Genomic DNA, 22,122 nt, shown 5'->3' with positions numbered 1-22,122 from the left:
TAAAATATGGATTGAGTTAGGTTGTTGGGTTGTATTGTTTTTTTTAAATGATGGCTTTCAAATTTAAACAATCGTGTAGATCATAATACATGATCTTGGGCCTTAGTTGCATTGAGATGCCACAGAATTAAAAAATTCTACCTTTAATTCATTTGATCTCGTGTATACAATGTCTCGGAATGAAAGAATTCTTCATTTAGTTATTGGATTGGATCTTGATAACTTGTAAAAATACAAGTTATTATAATGGAACCAAAATGCATAGGGAGTGTATCAAAACAAATTACTCATGTTGTAAATATATAAATATTTAGAAATATACTTTACATAAGCAATATACCTGCTTTATTCGGCTTTTAGTGGCATTCCAAGTGGCTTACTCTTTATGGTGGAGTTATTATTTATAATTCTCTAAGTTTAGAATTATGATTGTCGGTAAAGACAACGAATGATGTGGATTCTTCAAACATCTTGCAAATGTGAAATTTGTAGGGTTTTGTAAGATGTGGGATGTGAGAATCCCGCAATGGTTATTTTATAAGAATCTGGGTGGCTCCAAGCCTATAAAAGGAGTCCATCTCTTTTGTTTACAAATATCTCAACTCATTGCACTTTAATATGTGAATGCCGCCAACATTGCACACGAGTCCTCTGGGGTACCCCTAATGGAATTCTATGCAATCTCACTTCCTCTTCAGGGCTTATCATAACTTACATTTACCCCGTGATTAATCTTCATGTAATTAATAACATCAGAAGAGCGACATGAAGTCTTGTCATTCATTTTAAAAAATGACTTCGTACACTCAGAAACAATCCAGGATATTGCTTGCATGTGATCATTTTTAACAATGTCCACGACACACTGGTATGTATCCGTAAATTTATGAACAATCCAAATATCACATTTTTTAACACACAAGCACGTAAATACCATGAACACAACAGATCTTTGCATCACATATCAAATGGTGTGCAGTTGGACATAACTGTAACAAATTCAAAACTATTGTTCACAACCAACATATAAATCGCTTTCTTCAGTATTGACTTAGTTCTGAACTTTACTCCGACCTTAATAGATATTGCATCATTTGGTGAATCAAATGAATCAACATCAATAATCTATGATACATTGTTTATAGGTTGCTATGTATTTACTTCATTATTGAAATACGGTGTATTTTCAACCAACCCAGCAGGTGCAGAATCAACAACCAAAACAAAATCATTGTCAGGGAGTTTCGACATAATCAACATAAGCCAATACACATCTTTGTCTTCAACAATTCGAATAAAGTTCGAACTATTGCATCCATCCCAATAAAGAGTAATGTGACACACATAAATATGTAAGGATGTAAATTTTTTATCTTGAATGCACTGTAAGAATTCTTGAAATGAAGTTGAGCATGGAACAAATACATCAACCACACGGTAGTTAATATATCGAGAAGATTCTATCCATCTACCATAAAAAAAAAAATCTTCACACGTTGCATTGCCATTATAAGAAACGGTAGGCGATAAAGGTAAAAGAATTCCAAAATAGACATATGATAAATGCGAACAATAAAGTGGACAACTGCCGTGAAAGAATTCCAAAAATGAAAACAAATTCATTTGAATACTTTTGTACCCAAAATAAAAGTCGGATTAAAAAACTATGTTGGGATATTGGTACAATTAAATAATTTCAAATAAAAATCATATTACTCTCACACCTTTTTTGGGATATTGTCATTTGATTAATATTTTTAGTGTTTTTGTGGTTTTAAATCAAAATTTAAAATCAATTTTTAAATGATAGTAAATAATATCTATGTACAATATAACTCATTTAATGATAATTACATTAAAAAATTATTTTCATATTCTCTAATGGATTTAAGGCGTGCATAGTTAGTTTAATGAAAGTTTTATCATCTTATTCCCATTAAAGGATTGCACTGCAACTACATTAATATTTATTTCACAAAATAATGCTTAAGAATAAAGAAGATACAATATTTATATGAATTTGTTATTATATAAAATGCATAATTTTAGGTAAAATATATTATTTTAAATTCATATTTTGAAATATTTGAACGAAACCTACCATGAAGGGAATAGCATTATTAATGATTTATTGGTGTGAATTAAATATGTATTATTATATATATTAATAAAAATAAATTGTTAAGAATTTGGTTTGAATGTATAAATAGGATAATCTGATATCAATTTAAGACATAAATCTAGCATAGTTTCGTTAAATAAGATCAATGGATAAAATAAATATTTATTTAATATTATTATAAAATTAAATGATATGAAAATACACTGTAATAATAATTTCATGTTATATTCTATTGTTTTACGATTCACAAATACATTGGAACTAAAAAACAATATTCAGTCTATCAAGAGATAAAATCGGTTGAAAAATTATTTAAAAAAAAATATCTATCTTATCCAATTTTACTAAAAAATCAAATTATTTTTTATGCATGTTATTTTGCAGAGTTATCTCTTTTTTTAAATACATATAAAAGTTTGCAAAATATAGAAATGGTAATATTTTTTCTCAATGAAGATTCAAATTACTTGACTTATTTAAAAAGGAAAAAAATGGTGTATATTAGCATTTAAATAATATATATAACTTTTAGGGTGCACATTCATTAACAGTTTCTAGTTTTTCTAAATGTGTAAAAGAGGGAGGAAACGATGACGTTGCACATGACATTGTGTGATTGAGCTACTGTCTGAGCTGCAAAAGTAGTAGTGGACCTAGAGCCTCAACTCACCTAACCCATTTCACAAACCTGTGTTAAGTGTGGTGTGGTTTGCCTTTGCTTCCAAAGAAATAAAGAAGGATTCAACTAGAAGTTGTATTGTAATTTGTATTCTCTATGTACTGTATCATTCTCCACTTGTGTTTGCTCTAAACTCCATAGTTTTAGCAGTAGAAATCATCATCGGCCCAGGGATTCTCTTGTTGCAAGAATTCTGCTTCGACACAGAAACATGGTGGAATATCGTTAATAAAGAAACTTCCAAATTTGTGAATTAAGTTTCACTACCAACTCTACTTTTAATTTGGTGTGAGATGTATTATCCAACCTTTAGAATTTGGAACATACCTGCAAGTGAGATCAATGCATTCCCAGTCTAAAACACCCACAACGTAGCCCATCTGATCTCTCACCACTGGAACTTGGGTCACACCAAGATTCTTCATAATCATTTTAGCAGTAAGAATATCCATACTCGGAGTTGCCGTCCACGGTACTCGACACATTTTTTCATCCAGGGAGCAAATCTCAGAAACTACAAAATCCTGTCCAACAAATTAAGTTATCAAGTTTGGATGTTTGCAGAATCGATTAGTCAAAGAAATAAAAATATATCTCTTGTATTCTGTAAGTGAGGTTCAAATTGGGACAAAGGATTCATTCTGATAGTTTTGGACTTGATGAACCCCTTTGGGATCAGTTATTCTTAGGCTTGAAATGGCTAAAGATATAGACTGTCGGTGTCAAATGAAATAGTATATCACCTTTAGTTGTTCATTTCTTGATTTAGCATTTTTGCTCAACTTTTGGATGTCTTCAAGCTCTAATATGCCAATCAAGATATTCCCTTCATCGACGATCAATGCACAGGACTGCTTCTCTGCAAGCATTAGATTTACTGCTTCTACGAGGCAAGTTCCCATCAAGATGGTTATGTATTTCGTTGTCATGGCTTCAGACACGGAGATTTTCCTTTCCAACTCTACAGTTTCGCTATCAGATTCATATGCACAAAGCGAACTTTCAATTTCACAGAGATCATTTGGGTAATTTGTCTGTCCATCCTCTGCATAATTAGAAGATTGGTTGTTTGCATTACTATCATATGCTGTAGATTGCTGAGTACTAGGACTTTTTCCTGGTGAAAGCTTCTTTGTTTGCTGGGAACTTCTTTTCCTTTTCTGCCCAGAAGTTATCCACGATGAAACTCCCACGGCCCCGAGTAAAGGAAGAACAATTCGGTAGTCCTGTGTTAACTCAAAAAGCAACAAAACAGCAGTAAGAGGCACCTGACAAACCCCAGCAAGAGTAGCAGCCATTCCAACCTGCAATTAAACCACTTTATTTTGTAAATACTCATTGGTGGAAGGACTATACAGACGAACACTCACAAACTAAACAGTTCTTAATCTAGGAATATAAGTAGATATATACCAAACGAGTAAATTAATGCAATTAGTTCTCTCAAAAAAATAATAATGCCATTGGTTGGGTTACGTTACATCTCAAATATCAAACACAAGTACCTAGGCCGCCATTTCTTGGTTATTACTGAAGAAAATTAGAAAACAACTAAAATGGCACAATATTACTCTGTAAAAGGAGCTCTTGTCTAGTTGACGTGTTTTCTGTAAGTTTCTAACCTCAGTAAAAGAACCAAGTCAATGCAAGGTATATGTGTAGTACTTGTCCCACAAAAATTACTACAAAACTGTAGATTTAAGGAATACAATGATATAGAACAGTACCAATCCATAAGCTTGAGGTGACGCCACTTCGAAAATGGAGAAGTCAAGTACAGAGTTGGGCTCAGAAAGTGCAATGCCAATGAATTTCCCATATGCCATTCCAGTTGCAGCGCCAATAAACAGGGATGGTGCATAATACCCTCCCACTAGTCCAGATGCTCTGCACAAAGAGGTGGCCAAAATCTTGATGACAACAAGCTGAGCCAATAATTCAGCTGAAAGGGGTTTCACAAATGGCCGAGATTCCAACAAAAGATCAACATTCTCAAAACCCCAATATAGAATTTCAGGATATGCCAAGGCTATCAGCCCAATAGTGAAGCCACCTAGAATCGGAAACATAGCTCTCGGTGCACCAAATTCCTTGTGAAATTTGTCGACGGTTGCAAGCAGGTAAGATGTGCATTTAGAAAAGCTCAATGAAACCAAGCCGCAGAGGACACCCAACAAGAGATATAGTGGAAGCTCTGAAAATGAGTTAAATAGCTCTTAAAGTCCTTCTTGTCAACTATAAACTCTAAAATGGAAAGATTGATCATTCATTTTTTGTGACAAAATTAACTTCCAAGCTGAAAATATTAGTTTACTACCACTTGGCGAGCGAAAATCATAAACTGGGACCTTGAATGCTGGTTCCACTCCCAGACCAACTTGTGAAACTACAGAAGCTATAACAGCACTTAGAATAACCATTGAAGTGGTGTTTGTGAGAGAAAAGGTTGAATCAGCAGGAGATGGCCACAAGACTGATTCAATAGCAAAAAAACAACCGGCAACTGCAGCATTAAACCCTGACAAAATAGAAAAATAGCTTCAATGGAGGAAATAGAAAAGAGGTCCTTGCCATCGTCTACTAAATAAGACAGCATAAGAAGACCAACATGTGGACAAATTTACTTTGAAACACAGAGTAAAAAAGAACAAATGTTTGATTGTTCTATCACAGCCACTGGCACTAAACATGTTATAGAAAGAAATGCCTACCAGGCCAGTTGTTAAATTTTATGATTAATAACATTCTGATGGAATCCGCGGATAGAAATAGTAATCTGATATTATTGAAAGAAATAACAGAAAAACAATCTCCTGTTTCCCTCTCTCTCAAGGAATAACAGAATAGATTCTGAAACTCAGAAACTAAAAACTCCATCTCCCGCCCTTTACAAACTTATTTATATTGCTACCCTTCCCTTCACTCACACGTGTTATTTCTTATTTCCTATCCTACTGTACTAATATAATATGGGTGGTTTATCACATTCTTAGCCTATAATGTAGCGAAGGCATACTATATTGCAGAAAATACTTTATATCCATCATCAATCAACAAACAACAAGCATATAACAGAGAGACCAACCAGATGAGATTCCAGCTGCTGATCCAGCAGCTATCAGAGAAAGCTTTGTTCTAGAATTCATCTCAAACACAGTAGAAATACCCTTGCCAACAGAAGTACCAATGTCGACGCTAGGACCTTCTGGCCCCAAAGAGTTACCAGTACCAAGGGTTACAGAAGCAGCAATGGCCTTTAGGAAAGGCTGCAATGCAGCCTTTAACTTGTTAGAAATGGAAATTGGGACTCCAAATTTTGTGGAAGGATCATCTCCTTGAGGTTGGTCCACTTTTACATCTGTAGCATCTCTAAGCAGATTCAAGAAGCTAACAAGAAATCCCCCAGATGCAGGAACCAGGATAACTCGTTTCCATATATCTTCAATGGGCATTTCTCTTAACCAAGATGCCCCTCTATTAGGAATTCCATCCCAGGAAAAATCACGTATCTCGTGCACCTTCAATCGTTCAAAAAACCACAAAAAATTACTAAATACTGAAATTGTTAAGACAATCAGCAGAGGAATATTTTCAGATTTCCTTGTTAATTATGTGCTACTACTGCCAAGTTTAAAAAAGAATCAGAGAAATAGAAGAAAGTTGGGGTATACGAAGTACTGCGTTATTGAAGAGCACAACACCAATGCCCGTAAGAAGACCAACGAAACACGACGATATTATTGTTGAACTCCCAGTTCCAAAGGGAATACCTTCTTCTTCTTCTTCTTCTTCTTCTTCTTCTTCTTCTTCAGCATCATCATCATCATATTCTTCTTGTTCACTCTGTTTTATACTAAATCCGGCATTGCTGCTAACAGAAATGGGAGATTCAGATTCTCCACTTCCAGGCAGGGCAGAAATTGGCCTAAAACATGACGCAGTTCGTTTTGGGCGAAGAGAGAAATGAAGACCCAATAAACTGTCATAACTCCTATTACCCACTGCACAATTTTCAAGTCCATTAGAGATGGGAATACTGAGATCATGTAAACCAGAAATTGAGGAAGAGAAGTTTAGAGTTGAGAAATTGGAGCAGAAAAAAGCAGAAGGGAGAGAGGAAAGACAAGGGTAATGAGGGGCATTGTTAAGCTTTAATCCCATGGAATCGAAAGCTCCCATTATCGATATGATCATTCACATATAGTTCTTCGGCTAACTATGTGTGAATGTACCACGAAGATCAAATATAACTCTATCCAGACGAACTTGGGTGAATAAGTTTGAGACAGAGCGAGCCACCAACTACAGTTCCATGGCTTTTGAAGAGGAGTTGCTTTTCCATTTATTAGTTTTCAAAACTGCTTGGATTTTTAAAAATATTGATAAGAAGTACGACAATGAATCAAATAAATTTAGAGGTGAAAAAAGATTCAGGAAGCAAAGGCCATAGCTGGATGATTCAAGTATATGGACAATATTGCCTAAAAAAAAGTACATGGAAAATATGAAACGTAGAGTAAAACAGGTACTTTGATGTAGGTGAAGTAAACAGAAGAAGAAGCAGAAGTTTCAAAAAATGGGAATTTTGTACAATTCAGAACCTTTCAACCGAAATATGAATACCCAGAAACCGTTTCGGGATTTCAGGGTGAAAGTAGAGACCCGAAAGCTGTATGAGGACTTTGATCGAACAGGTGATGTGCAGAAGGGATGACAGTTGAGGATAAAGTCCCCATTGGGCAATAAATAACGGAGTTGCTTTCAAAGGATAACACCCCCCAAAGAAACAGAAAGAGGAACGAAAGGGTGTGATTGATTATTGTGTGCCACTGGGCGATTATAGGGTGCGAGGCGTCGACATTTTTAATAGGAGATATGGTGGCTGTGAGTGACCGACTGCCCATTCACTAACAATATACCATTTCATGATAAGGTATCTAAGGACAAGGAGACTTCAGGTCAATATTCCTCCGATTAACCTTTCTCTTCTAAAATAAACTTAATTTCCCAACCAATCTTTAGCTAGATCTTCAAGATTTCTACCATACCAAGTATATGGTACAATCTCTCCGAATATCTTTCCATATATCATCATAAATAACTGCATAAGGGATGTTTGGTACACCAATACAAGATGAGTTGAGTTGGTCTAATATAACAACTCATTGTTGGCCCACAAACTTTATATATTGGTGGAGTTCAGTTAGTATATTATACCAATTCAACTCAACTCTCTATTCTTTCTAATGTTTCTAGTGGGTTTAACCATCAACCATCATTGATGATTGTCATTGCCACACTCTAAGAACCAACTTTGACGATTACTTTCACACTTACGACCCTAATGACCGATTTTGGGGTTCGACAACCATTTTTGCTTGACCAACTCAACTGACCAATTTTTTGCTTCAATAATAATCTCTGATAACAAACTCCAACGAGAATCAATTTGATGACCACGCTCGCAATATGAATTCCAGACTCCGACAATATGAATTGCAACCACCTTTATGCAACCAACTTCTGCCTCCGACAACGACTTACAAATACAAACTTTGGTGAAAATCATCTTTGATAAATAACATATTCTCCTTTCATTACAAACTCTTTAATAATTTTTTTTTCTTTTTCATATATGTGTGTATATTATCATAATTAATATTATTAAATAGATGTTCATTATGTCTTTTACATAAGTTTGATAAAAATATTTCTCATCTATGTTTATTCAAAAGCTTCCTCAAGAGAATTTATACAATATCAACCGGAGAAGAGATAAATAGCATAACTAACAAATTGACATGTGGCCTAGTATGAATGGGTGAAACTATCCATAACATATCTAATACTCCCCCTTGAGATGGGGGAAAATATTAAAAATACCCATCTTGGTCAAAGAGAATAAAATTGCAAAAGAAAGAGGTTTAGTAAACATATCGACCAGTTGTAGATGTGAACTGATGGAAAGTAGCTTTAAAAAAACCATTATTGATCTTTCCTCGAATAAAATGGCATTCTAGTTTTATATGTTTCATCTACTCGTGAAATGTTGGATTTGAAGCAATGTAAGCCATTGTTTGGTTGTGACGGAATAATAAAGCAGAAGCAGAAGCTGCCAACTTCAAGTCATGCATTAGAGAGGATAGTGGTACTAAGTCACGTGATGCTAATGTCAATACTCTATATTCAGCTTCAGCTGAAGATTGAGAAATAATGGATTGCTTCTTGGATTTCCAAGATATTAAAGAATCTTCTGAGAATATGCAAAAACATGTAGTTGAATGTCTAGCGTCTAAACATGATGCGCACTTAGAGTCAGCAAATGCTGATAATTTGTAACTTGTTGTGGGTTGTATTAAGATTTGTTAGAATTTGTGTATATAGAAAAAAATACTTATGGAAAACTTACCATAAATATTTCTTTTCCTTTTCTTCTTTGCTCTTTACACCCTATTTAAGTTCCCTCATTTGTACCATTATTATTATCAGAAAAATAATAAAACTTAAAACATCGTGGTTTTTCTTCTGATTTTTGGGTTTCCACGTAAACCTTGGTTTTGTGTTTATTATTTTCAATATGGTATCATAGCAAACAACAACGAACCCCTAGAAAAAAATTTAGGAAACACCCTAAACAAAACAAACATTACCGCCACCGCCATCGTGGACACCACTATAGAAAAACTACTCCACCAGATTCAAAAGGTGCTGATCTACACAGTGGGCCAACCCTCGTCGCCATCCATCCAATATTTCGGCCAAAAACCACCACATGTGCCGCTTCTGTTGGGCGCGTGGGCCCACGCACAGCCGTCTGTTCATCTCGCTGTCCATCTCATCTGCCTCTATGCGCCATCCCCTATCCAACCGTTTCACCCTTTCGGTCATCGACAGCCGCAAGCGCCACCTATTGTCGCCAAACAACAACCTACAAAACTGTCAAATTTGTACAGCAATGCAAATCAGTCTGTCGAACCTTTACGGAAACCTTTCTTCTGTGGGAATGGGGCTGACCAACTCCATAACAGATCGGGGATTGAAGTGAGCAAGTCATTGGCACCCTCCAGTTTTGGACAACCATATGTTTGTGGTCCCGCGATTAACCAAACCTATATCAGAGTTGTTTTTGAAGTCAGTGCATTGTAACGACCCAACTTTTATAGGTAAGTCGAGGTCATTAATTTTTAACAAAAGACTTTGGTTGATACAAAATGAAACGTAAGTCAATTTAAAAACAATTTATGTCAGGCTTGATTTTCAAATATTCAAGAAAACTTAAAAATAACACTATTTACAAATAAAAGTTTGTAAACTAAGTTTTTAGTACATCTTAAGCTTCAAAAGAAACCATAAGCGGAAGCAAAATGACACATTTCCTATGGCAATCACGCTTCCTTCCTGCCCCTCGCCGGTTTGCCACCTTTATTTCCTTTGCCTGAAAATTAAACATAAGAAGGGTGAGTATAACAATACTCAGTAAGAAACCCTCTACTGGTCTCGTCAGGGGAAAATAAATTGTTAAAGTTCTATTGGGACACCCTGTACAGTCGCAGTCTTGTGATCCCGTAGGATACACATCTCAGTCTAACGCCCCGAGGGACGTACATATCAGTCTAACGCCCCGAGGGACGTACATATCAGTCTAACGCCCCGAGGGACGTACATATCAGTCTAACGCCCCGAGGGACGTACATATCAGTCTAGTGTTCTGCAGAAACACATATCAGTCAAATGCTCCCGAAGGTGCAAAATAAATTGGTGATCCCGTGGGACACCTACAAGGTAAACATCCCAATACAATCTAACAATTTATCCCCTCATTCCATTCAATCCATCTTTCAGTTACTTCAAAACATAGAGTTCTTTCTCTCAACTTATCTCACTTTAGTCATATGTCTGTGAATAATATACTAATACGTCAGTCAATCAAACTATACAGTCAATACACCCCTCAGATCACCAGCACACAGTCATACTTTAGCGTAACGTACACCCAATCTAAACGACAATCACAAGATCGCATCTGCATCTCATACAAGCACAATCTACAATTTTCGTCCTGTCCACATCCACACACACATATATATATTCCATGACAATCACAATATGCATTCAACATTAAGTCTACTTCAATTCATATGCATATATATATTTTCAGTCAATCCACAATATACATTCAACACCGAATCTACATCCATACGTGTATATATATATATCATCTCATCATCTTTACTCAGTCAGAGATAATCATACAGACATACAATTCACAATCATAAGTGAGTCCAGTAGAAAATCCCTTACCTCAAAGTTAGGGAAGCTCCTTAATCACTAACGTCCTCGAAACGCTCCTTAATCACTAACGTCCTCGAAACAATCCTAAGCATGACAACACAAAATTCAATTACTTTCACGATACATATCCCACTTATTTTCCTCAACGTAGGTTTCAACTCCCTGATATAATGGCGAACTGAACCTTCAACAATTCACAATCTTGTTGTGAATGTAAGGGAGCCTAATGTTACTCCCAACACCTCAACGCACGACTGTCGAACTCGCGGCAAAATCCTAAGTGTGGGTCGGTCAGCGGTCGGCCAAATGAGACGTGGCGGCTGGGCTTCACGGATGGAGACCGTTGCGAACAGACCGTGAATCTGAATGGTTACAGCAATTCTGAACGGTTACAGCAAATCTGAACGGTTACAGCAACTAGTCGGCCGACGTCGATAGCAGGTGGAGCGGCAGTTGTGAGCGGGGAGCGTGGCGGTTACTGGTTCACGCGGCGCGGCCTTGGCTTCGACGGAGACAGAACCGGCTGAGACGGCTGGGCAGCGGCGGAAGAGCAACGGCTGCAGCGGCGGAAGGTCTTGCGGTACAGATCTGGACGGCGGTCGCAAGGTGACGCGTACGGCGGCCGCAAGGTGACGCGTACGGCTGCCTCGCGAACTGGCCGATGGTTGCAGCGACGTCCGGCTGGGTTTGGACGGAACGGAGAGGAGAAGAGAAGATGGAGATGGCCGGCGGCGGTTGCTGTGCGAACGGATGGGGCGGCTGGGCTGCGGCGGGAAGAAAACGGAGGAGAAAGGATCGGCGGCTGGGCTGCGGCTGCGCACGAACGGAAGGAGAAGAGGAATGGAGACGGCCGGCGGCGGTTGCTGCGAACGGAAGGAGAAGAGAGGGACAGTCGGCGACGCACGGGAGGAAGAAGAAAAAGAAAAAAAAGTTTTCTTTTTCTTTTCTTTTATTTAAATAAAAATGTAAAATAAATATATTAATAAAATATAATTAAATACATATATATATTTAATTATATTAATACATTTCACATCTTCTTTCTCTCAAAATAATTTACCTTCAAGTTTGGGGCGTTACATGCATCCTCTAAATCGATCGATCTACCGATGTATTAAAAAAACCTGGTAATTTCGCTCCCTAATGTACCTTGGAATTATATAATAACTTTGTTGCCCTTGGTGCTTGATTCTTGACCCACGATAATGAGAAGAATAGTGGAAAAGCAATCTTCGTATGTGAGCACTACAAGAAACAATGACACACCAGGGATTAGTATTGGAAACTCCACGGTCGACCCCCAAGAGGTAAATCGAAATGCATACAGATGTTAGAGAGATTGGTAATACCTCTTAGTCAACTGGCCCTACTACTAGCCAGACCGACCCTTCTACCCTAGGCGCCATTGCTCAGTCAGGTATGCCTTAGTCCCTCGGTCTTATTAGTATTGATGGGAAGAATCCCTGGATTTTGGACTCGAAGGCCACAGATCATTTGACAGGTTCTTTGGAACACTTTGTCTCTTATACACCCTGTGCTAGTAATGAGAAAATCAAGATAGCAGATGGTTCTTTAGCCTCGATTTTTGGCAAAGAAAAAATAGTTCTCTTTGACAGTTTCTCTCTCTAGAATGTTCTTCACGTGCCTAAGCTTTCTTACAATTTGTTATCTATCAGTAAGATCATCCGTGAGCTGCATTGTAAAGCTACTTTCTTACCTGAATTTTTCTGTTTTTAGGACTTGAGCTCGGGGAGGACGATTGGCACTGCTCGACATAACAGGGGACTTTACATCCTTGATGATCATTTGGTAGTAGTATCTCTAGGACTGGTTTACTATCTTCCTATTTTAGCACTTCTGAACATGAATTTGTGTTATGGCATTTTCGGTTGGGTCACCTGAAATTTACTTATATGAAATATTTGTTTTCCCATCTTTTTCCTAAAATCGATGTTTCCTCGTTATCTTGTGATGTGTGCATTCGGAAAAAACAACATTGGGTTTCTTTTCCCTTACAACCATATAAACTCACACAACCGTTTACCCTTATCCATAGTGATGTTTGGGGTCCCTCCAAGGTCACCACCTCATCTAGGAAGCGATGGTTTGAAACTTTCATTGATAATCATACTCATCTTACCTGGATCTACCTTATCACCAATAAATCGAAGGTTTTCTCTATTGTTCAAAACTTCTATCACACCATTGAAATCTAATTCCATCAAAAAATGACTATTCTTCGGAGTGATAATGGCCAAGAATTTCAAAACCATGAACTTAGTGAATTTCTAGCCTCTAAGGAGATTGTTTACCAAAACTCATACGCCCACACTCCTCAACAAAATGGAGCGGTCGAGCGAAGTTGGAATGACCAAGTGATGAAGTAGAATCATGAACCTAGCATAGGCCGCTATAAATATTGGCTAAAACAGGGATAACAAGACTAAGGGTGCAACTTTTTGCCATGGGGCTAGCAACCTTAAAGACTTTCGAACGAAGGAAAAGTTGCTTATCAGGGAACACAAACACACATGGCAACAAGAGAGAAATGCCGCTAGATAGGTCTTGTCCTTATGTTCATCTGCGACGCTTAAGTCAAGGAACACGTTGCAAAATATTTACAACCACAAATTTCACATCATTTACTAAATTAATGATGAAAAATATAAATAATTGGATTTGAGACTAATTAAAAAATTGACATGTGTACCAAATTAAAACTAAAAACATAAATTAGCTAATTCTGATAATGTCACATGTTTTCATCATAATTGTTGGATGAAGTTAATTATTTTGGTTCAATTAAATATTATTTGGGTTAAGTTCAATTGTGTCAAAAGTAAGCTTAATTGAACCCAAATACTAAATATGACACAAATCTATGTGGTTGAACCCATAAGTCTGGTCTATGGACCAACCAGGCTCAAACCCATAAAGTTCACCAGAGAACTATATAAATAGAAGAATTCTCCTTATTTGTAAGGGTTGGAAATATTTTACTCTAGAGGTCTAGAGAAAATTCTCCAAAGAGCTAGAAGGCGATCAACTAGAAGACTCCCTAACTACTAAAGTTGATCGCCTTCGAAGATTGATGCTCATTTGAAGATGCAAGCTTTCTTCCAAAACTCTAACTTCAAGAACATCACATGTTCGACTTCCTCAAATCAAACGTAAGCATTCAATCGAGAGAGAATCATATAATCAAATTCTAGAGATTGGACCACATCACATCAAATCAATAAAAATACAACAACTCAAGTTCAACTCCATAAATTAAATTTCTCTAAAAATCTTGTGCGAACAATAGCAAAATTTTGCTATAGCAAAATTCTATCACTAATAGTCACTGTCACTGATATGCGACAGTGATAGAAATCTATCAATGACTAACATTAATATAATCTAAATTTTTGCTATAGCTTGTAAATATTTTAATTTATTTTATTATTTTTTAAAATGTCTAATAAATATATGTATATATAATAGTATGATAAGTAGTAGAAACATTTTTCTTAAAATTAATAACAAGTTTTGGGTTGGTTCAAGTTGTTTTGATGAACCAGTCCAACTCATAAGATTATCAATTTTTTTAACTCAATCCAACACAAATCAATTAATAACCTAATCCAAATCGTACAAGTTGAGTTGGTTGGATTTTTGGGCCATGGATTGTTTTTTATAACCCCTACTTTTAACCTATAACAAACCAAAGTATATTAAAACACTTGGGAAAATTTTATCAAACACAGTGTTCATCTTAAACATTTTTTTATACATATGACTTGTGTTGTGTTGATGTGTTTAGCTCAATTTATTCAATGTTTAGTTACTTTGATATTAATATTAACAAATATTCGATCTAATTCTCTAAATAATTTTTTTCTTGTTTACGTTTTGAGTAATTTTGAAATAATTAAAATCACTTTTATCACATTTGGAAGTACCTATATCTTGAATCTAACTAACTAGAATTAAAAACACGTTAAAAAAAGTATTGCTAACATTAAAAAAAAACTATCACAATTGACCATTTCAAAATCATAGCTAAACATGTTTGAAAGATTAAAAATTTCTACCCAACAATTTGTTCGCATATGACTAACTTGGAATGGACATTGATAAATTAATTATTTCAAGAGAGAAGGATAAATGTGAGGATAGGAAATAGTGGATATGATATATGAACCTTATTGTGTATATAGTTACTTCAAACATAGAGAGATTGAAATATGAACTTTGAAGTAAGAGAGAGCTGTATGGTAAGGTATCTATATAAATTAAGGTGAAGAAAGATGGCCTTGCTCTAAGAGAGAAGCAATGCAGTCATCAAACATCTCTTCCACACACTTCAACTTCATTCCCAATTTCTCAATCTTTGACATGTTGTAATCATAATATGGTCTGTTTGATGCCTCAAACCTGAAAAATGAGATCTTCAACCTTAGTCTTTACACTATTTTCAACATCACATTTACTACAAAAACTAATGACCCAGGCCGCTTAATAATCGTTTGGTTTTTGAAAAGTTATTTTAGTTCTCTTGTCATTCTTTATAATGGTTTTTCATATATTTGAATTATTATCTAAATTCATGAAACAAAGACTAAATTTTATGGCCTTTGTATGACCATTTGGTTGTTTGTTTTTGAAAAATAAGTTGGTATGGACTCCCATCTATATAAGTTTTATTCAATTCTATATTGGTAAAAGGTTGATAACAAATCAAAAAATTTGAAAATTGTCTCAGAAAGTAACAAAACAAATCAAAAGAATGTCTATTATAGGGTGAGGTGGAGTTTATAAAGTTTAATTTTCAAATATTGTTGTTTAAGTTCCAAGTCTTTCAAAATTAAGCTTGAGATATAAATGGAAACTTCTGTTTCTTCCCATCATAATGAAAGTCAATTTCTTATGTAAAAGAAAAGTTTGATGGTTAAGAAGATTTGAGTATACCTTTTTGAAATAGGGAACAACGGATAGCGAGACGATAATCGTGATGCCAAGTCATCGATTTCCAGCACAATTGAGGAGCAAATGTATCTGCCTTGAGCATCTTTATTCTCAAAAGCAAGGATGTGTGAGAGGGCAACATCATCAATGTGAATATATCCTACCCTTCCAAGTGATTGGAAAGGCTCAGTCTCCCCTGCGTTGTTTCATAAAACGACTCAGTTTATATGCTTTCTGAAAACTAAAACTGTGAAATAGAAAGCCATTGAAGTTTCACACACCTCTAAGAAGGCCAAGCACACTGGATGCTGTATAACATAAATCCCGCGACAAACTAGGCCCGATGATCATTGAAGGCAGCACAGTTACTAAATCCATTCCATTTTCGTTGCAAAATTCCCACGCTGCCTTTTCTGCTAGAGTTTTTGCAAGAGCATACCACAGCTTTTGTTTGAGGTCGCACACAAGGTTTTTTCGTAAAAAAATGAGAAATGCATTAAGAAATCAGTCCTCAACTTACGCCATCTTTCAATCCATATAGGCTATAAAATTCAAAATGATGGCTAATAGCAGTCAGGATATGTTGGAGTAAATAAGGAGATTTTCTTTTCAATTTTCGTAAGTGTCTAGACCAACTTGTACACAATTTGACTACTCTCACAAGACAACCTACGACCTTACTTATTATACATTTGTTTTGTTTTCGGTTTTTATTAGAATTTTTTATTTATATCATGGTTAAACTTCAAAATCACAAAATAGATAAGAAGTCAAGAAAATTATTAATGATCAAACGTAGTTTAATAAAAGAAATCTTATTGGAAGGATGAATTATATTCGAACGGAACTATATATGAAGGTACCTTAAGTCTCTCGCACAGTTGAACGGAGGTCCAGGATGACTCATCCAATGGTATTTTGGGGTCAAAATCTTCTCTTACTCGAACAGTTGAGGAAGATGAAGTGAGCACCACACGCCTCAGAGATAGGTTCTTCTTGCATGAATGTAACACATTTAAAGTTCCCTCAATGGCTGGTTCCAGCATTTCTGCCTGTTTGAATTCCAAGAATATGGTGAAGAAACATGATATAGTTGTTCAATCACAACTACCATTTTCTATGGAAAGTAGTATACGATCTTCAAATGGCAAACAAAATTCAAAATCTGATTAAACTTTAAATGTGAGTCTTAAAAGATTAAACTGGTTTTTTGAGTTAGTCGTAACTTGACACGGTATCAAATTAGGTAGGGAATAAACTTGGTATCATAGTAGAAGATTGCACTCATTCTAGTTTCTATTCGCCTTCTTTCAGCCTCTCCCTCTACTGCATTGGGGTTAATCTAATCTATAGGGCTAATTTTCTTTAGTTACTCTAACTTCTTTAGTACTCTAGCTTTTCCTTAGAATTCATTCATTATAGCACATATTCTCAAAAAAAAGAATAAGGAAGTGCCTTGTCCGCAAGAACTGAGATCGGTGTAAATAGTTAGAGAAGTTGGCCTTAGACTTCTATCTTCAAACTCCTAGTTCGGCGGGAATTACGAGAAAGAAGAAAGAGCCGATCTATCAAAGGCCAAGTGTCCCCTCACATTCTGTCTTTGGTATAATGACTAATATATCATGTTTTAATATTAATTTTGAAGAGTTAAATTACAATATATATTAAATAATGCATTATTATTACAATTTATTTTGTCTTTGTTATAATGACTAATATATTTTGTCTTTGATATAGTAGTTGTGTGCCCCTTTAAAATCTCAAGGTCTTGGATCAAATCTTATTTACTACAAATTTTTTTTGTTAATAGTGTCGTCCCCTACATATGATTTCTGAATATTTCACTGATTGCACTGATTTTAGCATGGTATCAGTGTTGAACTAGACTCAAATGTAATGCATTAGAGAATTCCTCATTTGTCAAACAAACAATTTTGAGCTCGAAGAGCGTAATCCATGCATTCATCCATATTTGAGATGTGTTGAACAAGAGACGTATCATAAAAAAGAGAAGTTAACTTCGATAAAATCAAGTTTTAATTAATTGAAAGGCACCTAGATGAATGACTATTTGAGGAGATGCTCAATAAGTTCTTTTGTTTGAGAGGATCAAAGGAGGATTGTTAATAAAAAAAAACACTTTCTCATATCATCCAACAACAAGAAAGATACAGGGCAGTTGTCAAAAATACCATAAAATGTTTTCATCTATCACAATTAGAACCTTTTGGAAAAACAGGTTGAAATAGTTTTTCTCAAATCTTTCAAGTCGAGATTGACCAAGAGATTCAAATAAAAAATTTAACTACCCTCCAAGCTATAGGTTGTTTTGGGTTTTCTCGGTAGAATCTCCTGCCTGGACGAAAACAGAGATGGTATGTACTTTTTCTCAAATCACCTAGTTTCGTAGAATTTGATTCATTGTCTTTCCCAAAATGTATAGTATTTGGTAATCTTTTGGGTCAGCCCAACTCATAAAGATTTGATTCATTGTAAATATTATAATCTTTTTGTTTGAAGAGTCTGTCAGCTAAGGAAGATTTGATTCATCGTAAATATTAAAATCAATTATTAAAAATCCTAAAAGTACTTTAAATTCGAAGAAGTTTAGATATTACATAATACATGGGATTTGGGAAAACTTATATACCATCCCAGTCTTCTTTCATCTTGGCTAAGATTCAACTGATGAAAAGATGAAAATCTTTTGAGGTTATGTCCGACAATTTCCAAGAGATATAAGATATATGACAACTTTGTCATTGATACAGAACTTATCAAGTGAACCAAAAACCACGGGCGTATTTAGTATAAATTATAGTTCAAGTTCTCTCAACTTTGTCATCTTTATATAATATGTATAAAGAAAACTAATTAATATTTAATATTGGTAGATAGCTTAGTGGTAACTGTGCTTTTCAACTTCCGTTTCAACTTGAGTTCAAATCTGATCCGCCACTAACCAAAAGTAAAGTTATGCAGACAATATATATTCAAATACAAAAACAAATACTATATGAACTATTCCAATAAGCCATGCATAACCTACCAGTTTAAGCATTGGAGATTTCTTACCTTGGAATGAGTAGCATCTAAGACAGGGGAAGCAGTGTGGAAAACGCCATGACATCCCATAACAGCATCATCAAAGCTCCCAGGTTCCATCAAATCAGCCTTGACGAGTCGAAGCCTCTCCTTTGCTCCTTCCAATCTCCATAGATGCTCCACCTTCTTCACATTCCCTACACAAAAATCAATAAATCAGTGAACTACTTTTCTATGTCCAAATTTTTCGCACATTCAAACACAAGAGAGAGAGACAAAAAGAAACCTGGATCCCTAACAGTACCAACGACATGATAGCCAGACATAAGCAATCGCTTAACAAGCCAAGAAGCAAAAAACCCAGAAGCTCCAGTAACGCAAACTTTGCCTTTGCCATTGGTTTCAAGGTTCTGCTCCATTTCGTTCGATTCTCAGACAAATGGGGGCGGACTTGGGTGTAGAATGAAGCATAGGGGCGGAGGTTTTTATAGAAGTTGAAAATGGAGGGGTTCATCTTCATCGTTTCTTCTTCAGAATTTGCTAGAATTAATGGTCGTTTAAAGATAGTGGGGAAAGGGAAGGAGAAGGTAGGCCATTTGATACATGTGAGCTTAACGCGGATGGAAGGTAGGCGATGCATTTTCTAACAACCCAATTTTAACTTTTTTTTTATTATAAGTTTTTGTAGTTAAATTATGAAAAATAAATAACTTGTACGAGTTATTTGGGAAATTAGGGGTTTTAAAAACAAGTTTCTTTCCAAAAAAAAAAAAAAATAGAACAATGTGCAAAAATATTTACACCATATAGAACAATTTTAAAAAAGAAAAAACTCACATGTTCACAAGTGAAATAACAAAAATACATCGCAATTATTCAATCACACACATGTGAAAAAATAATTTTGTATCTAGTTTAAATGATCTCTTAGCATATCTAAACGATCTTATAGTAAGTCTAAACGATCTTGTACCTAGTCTTGACGAGCTTGTACCTAGTCTAAATAATTTTTCAATAAGTCTAAATGATCCTGTACCAAGTTTAAACGATATTGTACCCTTATACCAAGTCTAAACGATATTTTATCCTTGTATCTAGTTTAAACGATCTTGTATCATTTTACTTAGTCTAAACGATCATGTATCAAATCTAAACGATCTTATACTCAGTCTAAAGAATCTTGTATCAAATCTAAATGATTTATTAGTGATAGTGGTTTATCTCTGTTATGTGGGATAGACAACTTATCGTTTAGATCTTGTACTAATATCATTTAAATCTTGTACAAAGAAGATGAGAAATGAAGAAGGAAGAAATTGGCAAATATTTACACAAATAATCATAATATTGTATACTGAAGAACAAGTAATAATATGAAGAAATTAATAATATAAAGAGGAGATGGATAAATCACAAGGAAGAGAAGAAAAAGACGTGAAAATTGTCTCCATTATTCAAGGACAAACCTGAAATTTAGGAAAACATCATGGCTTTTTTAATTTTGTTTAACGGATTGTAAATATTTTGTTATTTTGTTATATTTATGAAAATTATTCCTTAAAAAATAAATAGGTAAAGTGGGTTATTTCCAAACAATGTAGGTGAAAGGTTTTTTTTTTTTTTTTTTCATTATTGGAATGAGATGCATTTGACTAATCCACTGAAAAAGCTTCAATAGGAATACATCTCTTCAAAACAACAAAAAATATCAATGTCACCTCCTTCAATACGTCAAGTTTTTGGACCAAACGTCCAAGCACCAAAAGGTGACAAATTTGTAGGATATGAATGGGCATTTATGAAAATATAAATGAAAATAAACTTGATATTTTTATAAATATAACAAATCGAAAAAATATTTACTGTCCGTGAAACAAAATGAAAAGGCCCATAAAATTGGCCAATTTTTTTAAATATTTCATGTTTGCCCTTTCCTTTTCATAGTCTTTCTTTTCTCCTTCTGTGATTTTTTTCTTTCCATTGTCTTTTTCTCTTCTTCTTTTGTAGTTTTTCTTTTATTTTTTTTCAAACTGTTATTTGGTTGAGATCGTGTACCAAATATAAAATATCTATTTTTTTTCAAACAGTTATTTAATTGTTCCAAATATAAAAGATCGTAAAAAAAAATCATTAGGATATTGGATAGCCAAATCTAAACGTACAAATAATCTTAAAAAATACCAAAATAGTCAAATCTAAATGATCGTGTACATAAATAGTCAAATCTAAACGATTGTGTACAAAAAATCTTTAAAAAATCGTTTAGATTTTAGTTGTACAAAAAATCTTTAAAAAATCGTTTAGATTTTAGTAGTCAAATTTAAACAACCAAAGCTAAACGATCATGTACCAAATCTAAACGATCTTTTTCTAAATAAAAATGATCGTATACAAAAAAAAAAAATTGAACAAAAAAATCATTGATATTTAGCTACCCAAATCTAAACGATCGCGTACCAAAAACTTATTAAAAAAATCGTTTAGATTTAACTAAACAAATTTAAACGATCAAATCTAAATTACCAAAAAATCTTGAAATAAATCATTTTGATTTGACCTCAAATCTAAATGATCGTATAGAAAAGAATAACGAAATTTAAATGATCGTTTCCCAAATATATTACGTGCTAGATGTGAATTAATCACGGGGCATTTTTTTATATTTCTAACTGTGGGCCTATGGATTTTTTTCGTTTTTGAAATTGTTCTATACGATGTAAATATTTTACCGTTTTACTATATTGTTAAAAATATCCCTTAAAATTACTCTATTCATCCAAATGACCCAATAAATAAATAAATAAATATCTATATATATAATTAATAATACTTTTTCACCAACTCCAAATTTCTTTCAATTAAATATACATACCAACGTACATTTAATTACCAAAATCAAATTCCACCATCTACATTCTTTTAACCATCCAATTCAAACTAAATCAACACCCATAATAATTTAACCATAAATAATTCAAAATAATTAAATTAAAAATTACCCTTAATTTGGGGTGTTAAGAGTAGTAGTCCATAA

General features: G+C 34.6%; 2 protein-coding genes and 1 long non-coding RNA gene across 6 annotated transcripts; all 3 read right to left on the bottom strand.

The window, feature by feature from the left end:
* Positions 1–2,597: 2,597 nt before the first annotated feature.
* On the bottom strand, positions 2,598–7,874 carry LOC101215595 (chloride channel protein CLC-e). 4 transcript variants are annotated; one of them, XR_004217670.1, is made up of 7 exons: positions 6,480–7,874; positions 5,887–6,319; positions 5,119–5,319; positions 4,529–4,995; positions 3,545–4,105; positions 3,129–3,315; positions 2,598–2,994 (listed from the first exon to the last, which is right to left on the bottom strand). XR_004217670.1 is itself a non-coding variant. In XM_031887928.1 (7 exons), exons 1-7 carry the CDS (start codon positions 6,993–6,995, stop codon positions 2,961–2,963), a joined length of 2,409 nt encoding a protein of 802 aa, XP_031743788.1. In that variant the 5' UTR covers positions 6,996–7,861; the 3' UTR covers positions 2,598–2,960. The 4 variants fall into 4 exon arrangements, 3 of the variants coding, with proteins under 3 accessions (XP_031743788.1, XP_031743789.1, XP_011656899.1); XM_031887928.1 differs by having other exon boundaries at positions 3,129–3,325; positions 6,480–7,861; XM_031887929.1 differs by having other exon boundaries at positions 3,129–3,325; positions 6,572–6,713.
* A 1,369-nt stretch (positions 7,875–9,243) lies between these two features.
* Positions 9,244–12,036, bottom strand: LOC116404363. Its single transcript, XR_004217203.1, has 3 exons — positions 11,103–12,036; positions 10,129–10,236; positions 9,244–9,910 (listed from the first exon to the last, which is right to left on the bottom strand). It is a non-coding gene; the product is annotated as an uncharacterized LOC116404363 (long non-coding RNA).
* Positions 12,037–15,243: 3,207 nt separating this feature from the next.
* Positions 15,244–19,704, bottom strand: LOC101215440 (tetraketide alpha-pyrone reductase 1). Its single transcript, XM_004139937.3, has 6 exons — positions 19,375–19,704; positions 19,119–19,285; positions 16,907–17,095; positions 16,325–16,487; positions 16,047–16,239; positions 15,244–15,512 (listed from the first exon to the last, which is right to left on the bottom strand). The coding sequence occupies exons 1-6, from the start codon at positions 19,505–19,507 to the stop codon at positions 15,371–15,373; spliced, it is 987 nt and encodes a 328-aa protein (XP_004139985.1). The 5' UTR covers positions 19,508–19,704; the 3' UTR covers positions 15,244–15,370.
* Between the last annotated feature and the right edge of the window lie 2,418 nt (positions 19,705–22,122).

The sequence above is a fragment of the Cucumis sativus genome, chromosome 6 (genome assembly GCF_000004075.3).
Source record: "Cucumis sativus cultivar 9930 chromosome 6, Cucumber_9930_V3, whole genome shotgun sequence".
Taxonomy (NCBI): Eukaryota; Viridiplantae; Streptophyta; class Magnoliopsida; order Cucurbitales; family Cucurbitaceae; genus Cucumis; species Cucumis sativus.
This window is presented reverse-complemented; position numbering and strand designations above follow the sequence as displayed.

Bases quoted from the DNA above. Each gene is read 5' to 3' on its own strand.
- LOC101215595 (XM_031887928.1), bottom strand. From the start codon at position 6,995: ATGATCATATCGATAATGGGAGCTTTCGATTCCATGGGATTAAAGCTT. The intron at 3,326-3,544 runs GTGATATACTAT...TTTGTTGGACAG, and splicing joins CAAGAAATGAACAACTAAAG to GATTTTGTAGTTTCTGAGAT. The intron at 2,995-3,128 runs GTATGTTCCAAA...GTGTCGAAGCAG, and splicing joins TGCATTGATCTCACTTGCAG to AATTCTTGCAACAAGAGAAT.
- LOC101215440 (XM_004139937.3), bottom strand. From the start codon at position 19,507: ATGGAGCAGAACCTTGAAACCAATGGCAAAGGCAAAGTTTGCGTTACT. The intron at 16,488-16,906 runs GTACCTTCATAT...CTCAAACAAAAG, and splicing joins AACTGTGCGAGAGACTTAAG to CTGTGGTATGCTCTTGCAAA. The intron at 15,513-16,046 runs GTATACTCAAAT...CTCATTTTTCAG, and splicing joins TTGTTCCCTATTTCAAAAAG to GTTTGAGGCATCAAACAGAC.